This window comes from Diuraphis noxia, unplaced genomic scaffold, assembly GCF_037042655.1.
Source record: "Diuraphis noxia isolate RWA-SAM2 unplaced genomic scaffold, SU_Dnox_SAM2 contig0001, whole genome shotgun sequence".
Taxonomy (NCBI): Eukaryota; Metazoa; Arthropoda; class Insecta; order Hemiptera; family Aphididae; genus Diuraphis; species Diuraphis noxia.
The window spans coordinates 47238791-47256083 of NW_028301711.1; the positions used below are offsets into that span (position 1 = coordinate 47238791).

Here is a 17293-nt window from a genome sequence, read left to right on the forward strand (position 1 = left end):
TTCAAATTAAATTTTTATTAGCATTTGAATTTCAAATATTGACAAAAATTCGTCAAAACCATGAATATTTGCAAATTATTTTGTAGTTCAAAATGTATAATATTGTTTGTATTTGTATCTAAGGTTATAAAATTTAACACCAAGTTTTCCATAAGTTTTGCTTCAAATAGATATAGAGAAAATTTGAAGCGTCATTATAGGAAAAATGTTTTGAGCGTTAAATCTTGGTACTCCATATTAACTCTTATTGTTTTTTTGACAGTTGTTAAATTAAAATTGTTCAAGTTATTTATTGAAGCCTGTTTCTATAATTTCAAATTATTAAGGCTTAACTCATAATTATGTTAATAGGTACTTTATACCTATATATATGTTAAATATTTATATTTATTATACTACACCAATTTCACAATTTTAAATGTTTTTAATAATTAGTTTGAATTTTGCTTTTATGAAGAATTAGGTACCTATTATTTATTTTAAAATATCTCACTTTTTTTTTTATTGCGGAGGAATTAGGGTCTTCATTGTCATGTGTTTCTACCTCGTTAGGCATTTTTTCCTTACTATAAATTATAAAAATAATAAATACCTTGTTAAATAAATATCCTATAATATTAATATTACAAACCTAGCACCATATTTTGTATCACAAACATGAAACATGGTAATATTTCTGATTTGTAATAATCATTATTTTCATATATAACTATTGTATATTTGTATGTAGTACTGTTTGTTTATAAATATTTTAATTTACTTACCTTGAAGTTCTTCATATGGTTTTGGGTGTATTCTTTGTATATGCCTTTCAAGTGTAGCGCTATGTCGGCCTTTTATGAATAACTCACACTTATTTACTTGGCATATACAAGAATTTGTCAAAATATTATATAAAAAAAATATTTTTTCCACAGGGTTTGTATTTTTACGACCCATAATAAAACTGAACTTTTAAACAGGGGAAAAAAATACGTCAATGGTTTTCAAATGCAGACTATCCAGGCGTTTGTCAAAATCGACTAAGATAACATTTTTCAACGGTAAAATACACATTTATTCGGGTAATTCCACTGTTAAACTGTTAAAGTGTTAAATAAAACATTTATTTTTATTTCATAATATTATTAACAATAATATAGAATTAGAAATAATTTGAACTTGGGAATTTTCAGGACATTCTTTGTTTATAGTTTTCGGTCACACTGCTGGATAGATTTTTGGGATTTCTACTTTACTAAGTTGGCAGTTGTGTTCTTGAACATTTTGTCCATTTGGATTTCAAATATTTTTTTATTTTTTTTTGATAATATTTTTTCGATTTCGGTTTTAATTGCGGTTTTTTAACTTTTCGGTTTAGGTTCTGTAACGGTTTCAGTTTTCAATTTTTTTTCGGGTAAAACCGGTTTCCAAAAACCGGTTCGATTACGGTTCCTGTCTCTGATATAAGGTATTATGAATTATGATAACTACATGATAACTACACTAATTGATTAACCATGCCATATGCAAAATGCGTCTTAATTGAAAAATAAAATATTTGTTTCAAAATAGAATGTATGACAATATTATCCTAGACTAACAAATCATCTCCGTTCAGAATCGTTTTTCGTATATAATAATACCTATCATTGCATTCAAATTTAATCCCATCCATTACAGTCACCTACTGTACAGCAGAGCGACATCCACGATTTACCCGCTTTTTTTAGTTTATGGGGAGGAGGGAATTAAAACTTCTTTTTATTAAAACGTAAGATCCACCATCTTTGTAGGAAACGAATTGGCGTCTTATAAATGATGGATTTAAACACCATTTGAATATAATATATTCTATGAGACGTCAAACTATATTGTATAGGGTGTTTCAAACTATCCGGAGATTCAAAAGGGCCGTCATTTTTTATAGTTAATCTCGTAACTTGATAACATGTGATTTTTTTTTATTTAACACATTTCAACCATAACAACTGAAGAAAATGATATGTTATTTTTATAGAAATAAATTAGATTTATATCATCAATATTCGTTATAGACTTGGTAAATGACACTAGAGATTAGAGTGATTCGCAACGTGTAAAATGCAAAATAGCGAACTTTACTAAGCTTTTTTTTAAACTAAATCCAACTATTAAATTCTGACTTTACCATTGACTTCAGTATAACAGACTACATAAGTTTTAGAAAATGGGTGTACAGTGGAGTAAAAAGTTCCAAAATACTTGTCATTAAATTAGATTATACGCAGATTTATGACTATTATTGAATTATTATAATTTATAATTATTGTGTTAAGTGTATCATTAAAATTAACTATACTATGATTCTATATAATTAAATTAGATATAAAAGTATGTGATAGACCACATACAAGAATGCCGAAAACGTGCAATAGACCACATTCAAGAATGCTTCATAGCAGGTGAATGGAATGGATTAATGAAGTATATACAAACGAAAAATTTTGATTGTATAATAATAAAAAACATAATTATTATACAAAATATTTACTTACCAGTATTATGTTGGCCATGCCATAACATACTTAATCACAAATATTAAACAATCATAAAAATTAAAGTTAAAAAAAATCTTTTAAAATAACTTAAAACTACCAATGCTTATTAATAATCGACAAACTCCTTGTAAGGTTTACATTGAGTATTTTAATGCTTTGATAACAAGTTATGAAGCTAGACTAATTTCATGGTTTAATCTTGTAATGGATAGTGTTCAGCAGCTATGAAATCATTGATATGGAAAAAAGTATCAAAATTAATCGCCAAAAACCTGAAAAAAAAATTAAATATTTTGTATAATCATTTTAATATATATTTTTAAATTTATACATTTAACTTATAAAAATAGTTCGTTGGTTTTTGGTTAACAGCCTGTTTTTACTGTAGGGGGGATACAGTTAGTACGGAACACCGCAGTAGTTATGAGGCCCGAAGATTCCTCACTAATAAATCCCTGTGTTCACCCATTAGGAAACTAGTGACAACGGTGACCAGTCAAATAATATCTTCGAATTGAAATATATCCAGCTGAAAATATCAATGGTACAAAATGTCTCCGTTTAAAAATATTTCCAATGAAAATATTTTAATAATTATTATATTTAATCATATTATGTTATTATTATTATTACAAGGGCTGCGATCCGAGTTGGGTCCCAAATTTAAAATTGCTACACTAGTTGGATCCCGAATTATTTTAGGTACAACACTAGAGTTGGGTTCCGGATTTTTGTAGGTACTACACTAGTTCGGTCCTGAATTATTTTAGCTACAACATTAGTTCTTGAATATTTTTTGGTAAGTACTACACTATATTAACATTTTCCTTCCGTTTTTCACAGACTTAGGACTGTCTATAATCTATTTAGGCCACAGGTATGGTTAAAAATGTTTTTTACAGTTTTTTTTTGTTTTGTTTCTTTTCCATTAAAATATAAGTTATTAGAATTTTATAAAAAATCAACTACACAAAATGACTTTTGTGTTGGTAAAAATATTAAAAATGTTAAAAACCGAGTATAAAAATACATATTATATAATATAAATATAGCCATATAGATGTAAGTGAAAAAATATTAAAAATGTTAAAATAATTATATAATATAAATACAAATAGAATAATATTTTTTGAAAAATCACGTGTGTGTTGGTAAAAATGTATACGACATTAATTTTACAAAATCAAATCGATTGATTATTCCTGCAATTTTTTTATTACATTTTATATTATATATTTTAATATTTAAAAAAAAAAACTTTAAAATACATTTTTAACCATACCTGTGTGGTCTAAATAGATCATAGACAGTCTATTAAAATGGGAATGAAAATTTAAGTATAGTGTAGTACTTACCAAAAAGTATTCAGGAACTAGTGGAATACCTAAAATAATTTGGGATCCAACTAGTATAGTACCTATAAACATCCGGGACCCAACTAGTATAATAACTTTAAAAATCTGGGACCCAACTAGTATAGTACCTGCGAATAGCCCCTACTACTCGGGACCCAATTCGGATGCACCGATTACAAGTAGGTATAAAATAAATTATTTTATAATCGAATGTATTTAAAATTCAGTGAGTTTTAGTAGCACAGTGGGAAAACAGAAAATAATCTACAGACAATAAAAACTTATCACAAAAAATATATTTTAAATACAATTTAAAGTTGTGGACGATTCATAATAATAAAATTTTATGGAATAATATCAAATAAAACAAAATAAATATAAAATTTAATCAATAATATAAAAAATATATAATATTATCAATATATAAATATCATTTCAAACATCAGTATTATTATAAATATATAGAAATACATTTTTACCTACTTTTAATAATTATTGTTAGAAAAACATTAAAATTATTAAAATATTTTCATAAGAGATATTTTGTACCATAGATATTTTATACCTGCGATATTTTGAAATAGAACGAGTGACGGTTCCATACAAATAATGATATTAATATCTACACTCAATTGCTGGTTAGTGTACGCACCGGCCTACGTTGCTAGCTCCCGGATGGGTGACCACTCGGGATTCCTTTACTACACATACAATACATGTTCCAAACCAATTTTTCTCCTCTACAAACAGCTAATGGCTGTAGTTGTGGGGCTTAAAATTAAAAATATATATATATAATGCTAAATTAAACAATTTTTAATCTTCTACTTTGTTTGTGGCTCCCTTGATAATAAATAATCTAAATTCCTGGGGGCCGTCGTGGCCGCACATGTTAAAAACCCCTGCTATATAGGTAATGGTATTTTCCTCTAACCAAATAATTAAACAAAAATGTTTTAGCCCACAATTAACATAACTGACAACATTGATTTAGAGAAAAATTAATTGTCTATTTGGAGAGAATGACTGTATCTTTTACGACAAAAACAGTCAATGCATAATCTCAATAAAAGTTAGTGACTACGGCTAACTACTGTACCACGCTAAACCCCATACTATAAACTTATTATTTATAGTTAAAATTTAGTATAAAGTATTTATATTGAATATAACCAGTTACGTAGCGAACTAAAAATATACCAGAGGCAATCACCTGTGAGATGACCCACTCCCTATGTATTCGCATGTAAATACGCACAATCTTTGATATCCAGCCCCCAAAATGTGAAAAATCCCAAAGGCAATTTTCTCTGAAATTACCCTTCGCCACCGCACTGAATATAATTGACTAATAACGTAGCTTAATATGTAACGTTAAAAAATACATATTTAAATACATATTTCATTCAATTATTTGTATTAATAGAATGAATTGTTTATTGTCAAATTCAACACATGAAATTCTATAGAACCGCTGAGCGCTGGCGTCTTCATAGCATCACAATATCAAAGTACTTATATGCACATTGGAAGTAATATCTTGTTATTATGGGGGGGGGGGGGTACCTAGAATCATGATACTAGATACTCTTATGATGCTTTCAAATTATCACAAAACCCCTGAATAATTTTCAACGCTCCTACATGAGTTATAAATAAACATAAACATTTAGAACATCTATACAGATTCTAACAGAAAAATATGACAAATGAAACATAATATAAAAGATATAACAGGATGACATATATTTCAGTTACTCACTGTATACTTTATACCCATCAAAAATCAAATTCACATATTATAACACATATATTAACACATTATTGTTTTTGTTTTTTTTGTTTCATTTTTTTTTTTAGCCATCTTATAATAGGGGTTAGTAAACCTAATTACAATAACTTTATTCTCCTTCCAGTTAAAATTAAATTATTTGGAATCTCTCCTATGTCATAAAAAATATATTTTTTCAATATTAATAGTACCCAATTTGATTAACTGATTTTAGGCCATAGTAGATCTTAAGTAGGTGTTTATTCTTCACATTGTTGAAAATGACCTATCACATAAATGTACTTACAGGCAATGTAATTACTAATTACTATTTCAACAACTACTAATTTGTTTGATATTGAACATTTTTTTTTAAATGAAAAATATGTTAAAATGTATTGGTTTTAAATCTTAATTTAGATAGTAGGATGATAACCCAAAAAGCGTATTCTATTTATGAATTAATAATTAATAACGGCTAGACTATTAAAATATATCTTAAAATATGATTGATAAATATTAAACGAAAACTCGTCAGATGAATAATATGAAAACAAATCCAAAGGGAAAAACTGCGGAGATTAACGTACAATACAACTCGTACAAAAATGTGGATATATTTTTAACGCACGTCATATATATGTGATAATATAATGTTATTCCTAATGAAATTATATACTTTAGTTGTTTCACTCAACTTTTTCTTGTTCTTTGGATGTCATTACAAATTATAACAGTATTTGTTTAAATAAAAACATCTAAAAATATTAACTTACTGTAACAATCGTTCAATATGTAGAGCGAAAGTATCTGATTCGTATTCAGGATGCCACGAGTTTATTGATAAAATTGATGGTAAATGTTCTGAAAAAAAATACCAAAAATTCTTATGATTAAAGTGTATCGTTAAGATTTTCAATAATTTTATTCAATTTTACATATCGTGTTGACATGCTGAGTGACAACAGCGATCACTCGATATGTTATTATCGGTAAACCTAAGATATTTTTCAGCGTCATTTTAAATTTATATTTACTATTATAGTTGGAAAAAAGATAAGAAATATAAAAAAATGCTTATTTTATTAAAATTTGTAATGATTCTTGATATTCTACAGCACATTTTTAGAGCATATTGTAGCGCCATTGAAAAGTTAATGATATAAAAACGATGCTAATTTACGATCGCCGGCGACCATGTGGTATTGGCAGTAATGATCAACTTACTATGGGTGCCAGAAGTGATATACATAGGCAATATACAATTTTAGAATTACAGAAAATCGCCAGCAGTCACATGTCGTGTTAAGAATACATTTTAATAGATAAATTGATATATTTATAGTTAAAATGTCAATATAGGTTTTTTTTTTTCATTTTTTTGTAATTCTATGAAATTTAAAAATAATCTTTAATAATGTAGTGTTTAACTACTTAATTAAAAACTTTCTCACTAAATTATAGTCAATACTTTCCTACTATTTAGTGGAGGATGGAGTTGATATGGTATAATAAATAATAACGATGACTTCACAAAAAAACTTTAATTCCTCAATTAGATGTCAAATTTTTTTAGTATCTGAAAGATGAGAATTTAGTTTTAAATACTGCTAGAAGAATACATTTGAAAATAACGAAATTGTGCATTATTCAAATACATAGTTTAGCTTCTATAATATTAAGATTTTGGAAATCAGGCACTAATCCAACATGCAAAATGTTCTTATATCAAATAAAATAAAATAATTTCACCTGGCGTGTTTTTTCCCCCGTAAGAAGTGTTGTTGCATTGCCTCTAATGCCCTTAACCCATTTTATATAAGTACATTTAATTTGTTTTATTTTATTTTCTACACAATGAATATACTAACACTATTTTCAATTCAATCTAAATTTATAATTTTTAAATAGAATCAATATTTGAATTACTTTATATTATTTAATTGTAATATTAGTCTTGAGTAATTTTTGTAAAATAGACAACTTAATTAACATAATTATAAACTTATCATTGAACACTGATGTTAATTAAAAAATAAACAATCAAAATTGTATACAGACAATACTTATTAAGGTTAAATACAAAATTATGTAATTGTGCTTGATACATACGAAGTAACCTTAGTAGATGCATAGGGCCATATAAATAACACCAAATTTTTTTGGGATATAGTTGATTTTTAAAGAAATAGTTGACGATTGGCTGATTGTATATTTTCTGCTGAAAATAAGTCATGCCCTAAAACAGACAATAAAATACAATACATATCTTTTATGTAAAAATTGTTTATTTACTTATTTTATGATTAAGAACAAAAATCTTGTTTTTTATATTGCAGTAAGGCTAATTATATTCTATGACAATATACCTAACTGGTATAATTAATATAACTTTATACTCTGTGCTCATATCAATGCAATTGTGGTGAGATTTATATCAATGCAAAACCAATTAACCTTGTTAAAACTTTTTCTTAATGATTGTATTGAATATTACTGAATTTAATTTAAAAATTAAATCAACAAAAAAGTGCATAAATATTAAAATATTTAGAACTACATAAAAGCTTTTGATAAGTAATGGGTTAAACAGCATGTGATGTCAGCTGTTAATTTTTTTTATAAATGCATATGCATCTAAAAATTCTAATTTTTGTTTCTGGGCAATTCTGAGCAATAAATGTATTGTTTATAGAATTTATTATTATTAGAAAAATATCAATTGTGGAAACTTGTAATATTTTATCGTCAGTTTAAATAAATTATAAATTTCTATACATAATTTAATTTTAAAAATACCCAGTATCATTTACAGTAGTGGTTCTCAACCGGTGTGCCGCGGCACAATACTGTGCCGAGAGATCGACTAGGTGTGCCGCGAGATGTTTTTGATATTTGTAATTATGGTGGTAAAAATATTGAAAACAGTAATTTATATCATTATATTTGTGTTGAGTGAGGCGTGAAAATTTGTGATGTATAATGATGTACCGTGAACCAAAAAGGCTTGAGAACCACTGATTTACAGATTACTTTTATATTATGAAATTAAAAAAACATAAGTACTACCAGTATTTTATAAGGATTGGGATTCAAATTTTAATAAAATTGGATATTTTAATGAAAAATAACAATTTCAGTTGGTTTATTGTAGTTCATAGTTTTTTATTCATAATAGTAACTTAATACTACTATAATTCTCTATATTACCCACTTAACATTATAAGATGAGTTTTAGCAGTTTGAGGAGATTAGCAAATCCTCAAAAATCATATTTTTAAAAAAGTTTTTACGTTCCAAATTAAGATAATCAAAATACTGAATTTTAAAAAACTTTTAAAAAATAAACTACTAGACTGAGATAAATCTTTTTACCATCAATATTTTTCTAATAATCGGATTCACAAATAGGCTATTTGAATTTATTCAAAAAAATTGTTACCAATTTTTAAGTTTTTTTTTCAGTATTAAAAAATAAAAAATGTTGACTTAAAATGTATCGTAAGTATTTACGAATTATATGGAAAAACATTTTTTTAAATATTGAATACAACAAAATTTTTCCATGTCAGATCATTGTGAGACACCATGTATATAGTAAGAACACCTTTTGAGTAACTTTATAATTAATTTTTTAGTTTTTTTTCTCCCAAAATTTTTTTATCATATTTAAATAGCAAACAAACAAAAAAGTAACACATTTAAAATTACTATAAGTAGCACAAAAAGACTAAACATTTTATTTTATTATTTTTATTATACCAAAACGTTTAGTAAGTCCTAATGTTATTGATCATAGTACATGTACACAAACATAAAAATCAAACAGCATTTTAAAATTAACACCTATATCACTCTGCTCAAATTCTTAAGTAAATTTTTTTCTTTGAATTTGAGCATGTAAAATTGGAAATCATTAATATTAGACATATGCTTTAAGTATCATTTTAAATGATTAATTTTTATCATTACCTTATTTCTTAAAGAATAAAGTTGCTCGATTCTGTAAGTTAGATGTGTATGGACAGTAGCATTAAAATACTTCATCAATGTAACAGGAAACTCAATTGAATATTTCCTTTAACAATTAATATAGTATTAAATTTGTATTAGTAATATATTTAGATATTTATTAAATAGTTACTTTTGGTTATCAACTTCTAAAAAATACGAAGATTGTGTAAACATATGTAATACTTTTGCCACAGTGTTTTCCTCCGGAAACTTTAATAACTAAAATCAAAAATACCAAACAATCAATATTACAATGATATCACTATGATGTGCAAAAATAAAATATACCGTACCATATTGAATGATTGATGCATTGAATGATCCAGATATAGTGTATCCTTTAAAACCATTGGCATTCTCAAAGCACGCAATTTATCTGAAAGAATCTAAAATAAAAATTTAATTAAAATAGATATCCAACTCCAATTCTTACACAATATTTCGTTATAGTTACCATTGAACGTGGAACGATTTTTAATACAATATTATCAAAAGCCTGAATAGCTTCTTTATCTTCTACGCTTGGAACTTCAAGGTTTTGTAGAAGCGAGATTACTTGATTTTGTACAACCGAGTTTTCTTGATTTTGTACAACTGAGATCTCTTGATTTTGTACAAATGAGTTTTCTTGATTCTGTACAAATGAGTTTTCTTGATTTTGTACAAATAAGTTTTCTTGATTTTGTACAAATGAGTTTTCTTGATTTTGTACAAATAAGTTTTCTTGATCTTGTACAAATGAGTTTTCTTGATTTTGTACAAATAAGTTTCCTTGATTTTGTACAAATAAGTATTCTTGATTTTGTAAAACTGAGATCTCTTGATTTTGTACAACTGAGAGTTCTCGATTTTGTACAATTGAGATTTCTTCATTTTGTACAAATAAGTTTTCTTGATTTTGTACAAATAAGTTTTCTTGATTTTGTAAAACTGAGATCTCTTGATTTTGTACAAATAAGTTTTCTTGATTTTGTACAAATAAGTTTTCTTGATTTTGTAAAACTGAGATCTCTTGATTTTGTACAACTGAGAGTTCTCGATTTTGTACAATTGAGATTTCTTCATTTTGTACAACTGAGGTTTCTTCATTTTGTACAATTGAGATTTCATTAGTTTGTGCAATCGAAGTTTCTTTAGTTGGTGCAAGTGAGATTTCTTCATTTTGTACAACAGAGATTTCTTCATTTTGTACAACTGAGGTTTCTTCATTTTGTACAACTGAGATTTCTTCATTTTGTACAACTGAGATTTCTTCATTTTGTACAACTGAGAGTTCTTCATTTTGTACAGCTGAGGTTTCTTGATTTTGTACAACTGAGATTTCTTCATTTTGTACAACTGAGGTTTCTTGATTTTGTACAACTGAGATTTCTTCATTTTGTACATCTGAAATTGCTTTTTTTTCTACAGCTGGTTTTGCAGTTGGTTTTAATATTTTTTTTGGCCTGCCTAATTTTAACAAAACATTTGTAATGTCAAATATGTAGTACAAATTAAATATTGAACTAAAATACATACCTCTTTTTCTTGGCGCTGGATTTGGTGAGGCATCTTCTGCTGGCTTTGGTTGACCATCTTCTGGTGTCCATGGATCTTGAGATTTTTTCGTCCTTTTTAACTTTCTACAACTTTTCCTACATTAAATAAAAATAATTAAATTTTTTTTTTAAAATAAATGATGATAACTGATGAGTAATAATCAATAAATATATTACCGTCTAGATTCTAGTCTTTCTTTGTGACCTAAATTTATGGAATTAACCTCTAACACATCATCTTCTGTAACCCATTCATCCCATTTTGCTTTGAAGCGCATATAATGCACATAATATTCAAGAATCCCATCATTCGATATGCGTCGTTTCATACACTTTGCATGATAGAGCACACCATCAAAGTAGACAAGAACATTTTGACCTATTTAGAATAAAACATTACAATTCAAAAATTAGAAACAAATTTATGCAGGATTTATTCGATTTGCTTTTGATCCGACATATTTTATAGCCGGGCTACCAGGGAACAAATGTTTGACATTACTATTAAATTTGAATTTGAAAAATCAAAGTAAAAATATTTTAATATGTTAATACCTGTTACTATATGGAAATTAATTGTGTTATAAATTAAACATTTAAACATTTTTATAATAAACCCTAAATTTACTAACAATCAATGTTAATTATATCAATCAACAGACGACAATCATCATTGACTGGTACCTAATGATACTGTAAAATAATATTTATTTATAATAATGTCTATATTCCTACATATATTACAAACCGCAAGGAATATCAATGCTTTTCCTATACCAATAAAAATAATATTTTCAAAGCCTAAGTTAATAGTAAATTTAAATAAACTAAACACATACACTGTAAAACAAACAATTATTATAGTAAAAGGGATGTTATACCAATATGTATTATTTCCATCTTACAAATACGTAACATAACAAATGTTATGGTCACAGATCACTTTTAGCTCCATTAGTTTAAAAATTAGAATGAATTTACCTATTATGAAACTTAAAGGTAAGATTATTATCTAATCAATGCTATAGGCTTTTTATTATATTTTAATTTTTAAAGCGTGTTAAGAGTATTTCAAAATTTAACTATTTGTACATCTTAAAATACTTACAACTCACTTAACAAATAAAATATAAATATAATAGATAAAAAGCTAGATAATAATCATACTTTTAAAATGTATAAGAGATCAATTCATTCTAATTTTTAAGCTAACGGAGCTAAACATGATCTGCTGGGCGTAACATTTTCAATGTTAAGTACTTGCAAACTGTAGAATAAATAATTAATAAATTATACACCAGAACTTATACAAAAAAAGTATGATTTACTTGTTTGAATATTGTCACTGTTGCATATATTTTGAGATATGTTAGCTCTTGATGATGAAAAACATTTATTATATAGGTACCTAGTTAATTAGTGCCATATTACAAGCACATAAATAATATTAATGGTTGAAACTTCCTAGATTTAATTTTAGAAATTTATTGATAGGTACACCTAGGTAGTTTTCAACATGACTAAATAGATAGGTATGATCACAAAAAATTAGTTTTTGTTCGGTTGGCGCATCTCCCACAATTCTAACCACAAAACCATTGCTCATGGTTCTCCGCATTTCATTGGCCGGCAATATTATTGCCACCAAAATACAAAACTTCATTATTTATTATTGTATTTAATGATAATGTAACTATTAAAAGTTAATTTGTTAATGATTTCGATTTCGTTTAAAATTTTTTCGACACAATTTTAAAATGCCTAAGTGTGTATTCGAAAGTTGTTACAGTGGCTGTTGGACAAAAGGAGTTTTCTTAAACAAAACAATAGTGTTGCATTGATTCCCCAAAAATGATGAAATGAAGTTGTTGTGGCAAAAACAAATTAACAAAGATGTGATTAATTTTGATTCTGGTATTAATGGTTTTTTATTCACTTCTAATTACTATACCTTCAACTTTCAAGTACATAAAATTATTTTTTATTATTATTTAGCTATAGTTTGCTCATTACATTTCAAACCGTATCATTATAATCTTCCAAAAAAACATTCTAACAATAAAAACTATGCTCGTTTACTTAAAGATGATGCAATACCTTTGAAGTAAGTACTAAGTATAGTAATGGATGTATAGCATTTAATATAATCTGTAATATTTATTGTTTAAAAACATTTTTATTTTTTAAGTTCTTATGGAGTAGATTTCTATAACTTGCCTATACATAGAACATTTACTTCTGGTACTCTTATTTCGACAGAATTATGGACTCCAGCTGGAAGGTTTTCTGTGTATGAATATTTAATATTATTATTATTAATATTAAACATTATTTATATTTTATTAAATTATAATTAAATGTTTAGAGGAATGTTGCCTGATGAAAACATATCAGAAACATAAAAAAAATGCTGTGTATGATTATTTAATTATGAACATGATTTAGGTCTGGGTGCTAAAGCCTCTTACAAATGATGATGATTTGATTTTAAGGTAAGAATAATAACATAAAATCAATAAATTAGTATTAGTAAAAATTAATAATAATTAAAAATTATTCCATAGACCTATAAAGGAGTAGGTATAAAAGTAAATAGTAATACAATTTAGTTTATAGGTCTATGATTACTTTCATAAACCCTTGTGTCTTTACTTTTCTAATATTTTTGTTTATTTATTGTTTGCATGTGAAACTGTGTCAGATCAATTTATCCAGACTTTTAAAGTATTGGACTATGAATCATCATCAATACTTAACTATTTTTGTTGTAGACTGTAGTTATTGTTATTACTAATTAGTATTATTATTATTGTCATTATTAATATATATTATGTTAGTATTATTAATATATTAGTTATTTATATGTTAGTTACTTGGATCAATTAAGAAAACATACTTGTGTGTAATTAACTGAATTAATCAATAAGAGGTGTATTGATATCAATAAAAATATTTATATTACTTAAAATTGTGTAATTTATTATAATATTAGATTAAAAGATGATGTTCAAAACTGAAAGAAGAAAATGAATGTCTTCTAATTAAAAATAAGTGATATTAGGATTTTATTGATACAGAATGTAATCGCTTTCAAAGTAAATTTGGTGAAATGTTATCAAAACTTTTCACACCAACCCAAATTGATTTAATACTAAATCTTAAAAAGTATACCATTGGACACCCGAAAGAGCATTTCTCCAAAATCATATCGCTACATGATAAAAAAATAATATCCATTGCCAGGTGAAATTATTCATTGAACTATATTTTTTATTTACACTTTTATAAATATAAACCATAGGTCCAATTATGTTATTAGCTCTATCTAGTATCTACAATCAGAAGATGGGTTTCTAATTTTTCAATTGAAGAGGGTATTTTGACGTCTGTTTTATTTCTCATGAAAGCAAAAAGTATATATTTTTAATTTTTATTGAGCTATATCATAATTTAAAAAATTTTAAAACAAACTTAATTATGTTTGTTAGCTGAACTTATGAGTAGGTACTTCTGATAAATTAACAGTCATTAGTTTTGATGAAACTTATATCTCAAGTAGAATTTGTTTTGAGGAAAAAAATTAACGGGACCACACAAATGTGTGCAAACTGTAATGGCTAGAGGTACTTACCTACTTTTTTTTTATTATTTTATTTTGTATAACAGTTGATATATATGTTTGCAAAATTATATGAAAAGGTTTAGTAAACAATTGGAAGCAACCAATATTCTATTACTTTGATACAAAAGTAACAAAAAAGCAATTATATTATATAATTGAGAAATTATACAGTATTGGATTCAATGTACTTTCAATGATGAGTGACATGGGGTCTTTGAATGTCGGTTTATGGAAAAGTTTAGATGTGTCGACAGAAAAGACTTCTTTTGAACATCCTATAACTAGAAATAATGTATATGCTTTTGCGGATCCTCCACATTTATTGAAGTTGGCTCATAATCACTTACTGGTTAAGTGAGTAGTTCACACTTCATTTTTTATAGTACAAATTGAAAATTATTAAAATATTATATTTTATAGAGGATATATACTCAGAAATGGACATTTTATTGGGAAAAATATTTTTGAATTGTTATTAAATCATGACTATAAGTTAGCATATGAAAATGATCGTTTTACCGCTCAAATATTATTATCATCTTTTAATGATTCTTCCTTCATGCTAACAACGAAGCCAACATTGAAGGGAATGTAATTATACTGTTCCAGAATCTAATTTTCAGCTACTAAAACAATTTGAAGCAATTTTACAAATTTATCACTTTCCTTTTTATAATGCCTAGGTTCTTACTTTAAATTTTTATTACTTTTACATAGCTTAGAAATGTATTGTTTTAGATTGATACTGAAAATTGTGAAAAACCAGTATTTGATGATAGTGAAGAAGGGTGTGCTCAATATGTTGCTGGTTATGTCGCTAATCGATATTCAAATAAATATCCCCATTTATCACAAATAAATTGTAATGATACAAATAACTGGACAACCTACATTTCTAAAGGACATTTGACAATACCTTCAGAAAATCTTTTTAAAGCTGTTCTGCAAATATAACACAAATTTAAAATACTACATGGTGAAAATTTATCAAAATCCTTATATGTTTTTAAAACATTATATGAGATCACTAAACCTAAAATTGAAAAACTTAATGTACCTGATGAAGTATTACATTGTCTTATTAGAACACGAACATACATCAGATTAAATAATATAAATAAAAAATGAATCACAAAACAACAAAAACAATCAGACAAACTGAAAAAAAGGAAATTTACAAATTAATAATTATGTACACCTATATTAACCTATGTGCATAACAGGGCCGGATTGGTATATATCAGCCTGTCGAGATTTTCACTTCTAAGCGGCACATTTACATATTCACTGGCCCAAAATTTGGGTCTCTATTATTTTTTATTGGTTTATTACGTCTAAAATCGTTACGAACTTATTTACTTATCCTAACATGTATTTATTTTCACCCACACTCTGACACTACCGGCCCTAACTTTTAGCGGCCCACCGAGATTTTCTCGGTAGCTCGCCTAACCAATCCGGCCCTGGTGCATAATATGTAAATAACAATTAATAAAAATAAAAATGAGTTTAAGTATTTATTATAAACTTAAGTCTTAGGTATGAATTGTAATTTATAGTATTAAATTTAAAATATTTAAATTGATTGCAATTTGTATTTTGTACTATTGTTAGTATTGTCTATCAAAACATTAAAAACTAGCGAACAAAATAGTTTAAAATGAGATAAATTAACAACTAATCAGAAGCGGAGAACTAAGCGATAGACGAGGTAAGATGTGGTATGCGTATCACAAAGTTGTGATCATACCCATCTATTTAGTCATGGTTTTCAATATATGGAATTGCTTTATTACATTACGGATATCATCATATAACACATCAGCAGAGCAATTGAACGGGCAATCAGCAGCATAATATAAACTAAACCTGGACGTGAACTAGACTTTACAGATGTTGTAACAAAATGAACACTTACCCACTGAAAATTCGAATAGTCCTTCTACATTCATTAAGTCTTCTGTTTCCATTGTGTTGCTAATCAACTTTAAGTTTTTAGTGTTAACTATAAAATTCACTCTTCAATGTTTTAGTTTTGCACCTTAGCCCGTAGCGTCAGGAATCACGTGACTTGCATGAATCAAATAACAATGAGAGCATGCGAGCATCGGCCATCGATCGATCTGTTGTACGGAATACTGATGTGCGCATGTGCGTTAGCACGTCGGTAGTGCGTACAACGTAGTACTCAAAGACGTTATAAGCGGGTGGCGTCATATATATATGTCATCCTTGACAAATTTTACTTTATAGCAGTGGCGCCAAAATATTACCGTTTTTTAAATTAATATTATTATGGCAATTTTTATAGGTGAATTTAGTAGGTAAAAGGGTTACCACTTACCTTTGTCATTCTAAATACATTATGATAATTGTATTAAATATTACTCTGGAATCTGGATATTACAGTTAATTGTAAACTAAAAGTCAATAATATTACATAAAAACTATACTTGGTGTGTAGTAAGGTAATT

General features: G+C 26.6%; 1 protein-coding gene and 1 pseudogene across 2 annotated transcripts; one reads left to right on the forward strand and one right to left on the reverse strand.

Annotated features, from left to right (window-relative positions):
• Positions 1 to 2450: 2450 nt before the first annotated feature.
• On the reverse strand, positions 2451 to 16953 carry LOC107171108 (uncharacterized). Of its 2 annotated transcripts, XM_089217543.1 has the most exons (10): positions 16738 to 16951; positions 11375 to 11576; positions 11178 to 11293; positions 10114 to 11108; positions 9953 to 10045; positions 9790 to 9878; positions 9618 to 9723; positions 7758 to 7884; positions 6422 to 6509; positions 2451 to 2791 (listed from the first exon to the last, which is right to left on the reverse strand). In XM_089217543.1, the coding sequence occupies exons 1-10, from the start codon at positions 16787 to 16789 to the stop codon at positions 2713 to 2715; spliced, it is 1947 nt and encodes a 648-aa protein (XP_089073669.1). In that variant the 5' UTR covers positions 16790 to 16951; the 3' UTR covers positions 2451 to 2712. The 2 variants fall into 2 exon arrangements, 1 of the variants encoding a protein (XP_089073669.1); XR_016189794.1 differs by lacking the exon at positions 7758 to 7884 and having other exon boundaries at positions 16738 to 16953.
• On the forward strand, positions 12955 to 16004 carry LOC149060784 (uncharacterized; annotated as a pseudogene).
• Positions 16954 to 17293: the final 340 nt, after the last annotated feature.

Excerpts from the sequence above, each read along its gene's own strand:
- LOC107171108 (XM_089217543.1), bottom strand. The coding sequence starts at position 16,789 with ATGGAAACAGAAGACTTAATGAATGTAGAAGGACTATTCGAATTTTCA. Across the intron at positions 10,046-10,113 it reads AAATCGTTCCACGTTCAATG|ATTCTTTCAGATAAATTGCG; the intron begins GTAACTATAACG and ends TTTTTATTTTAG. Across the intron at positions 6,510-7,757 it reads GCATCTACTAAGGTTACTTC|AACATTTACCATCAATTTTA; the intron begins GTATGTATCAAG and ends ATTTTTTTTCAG.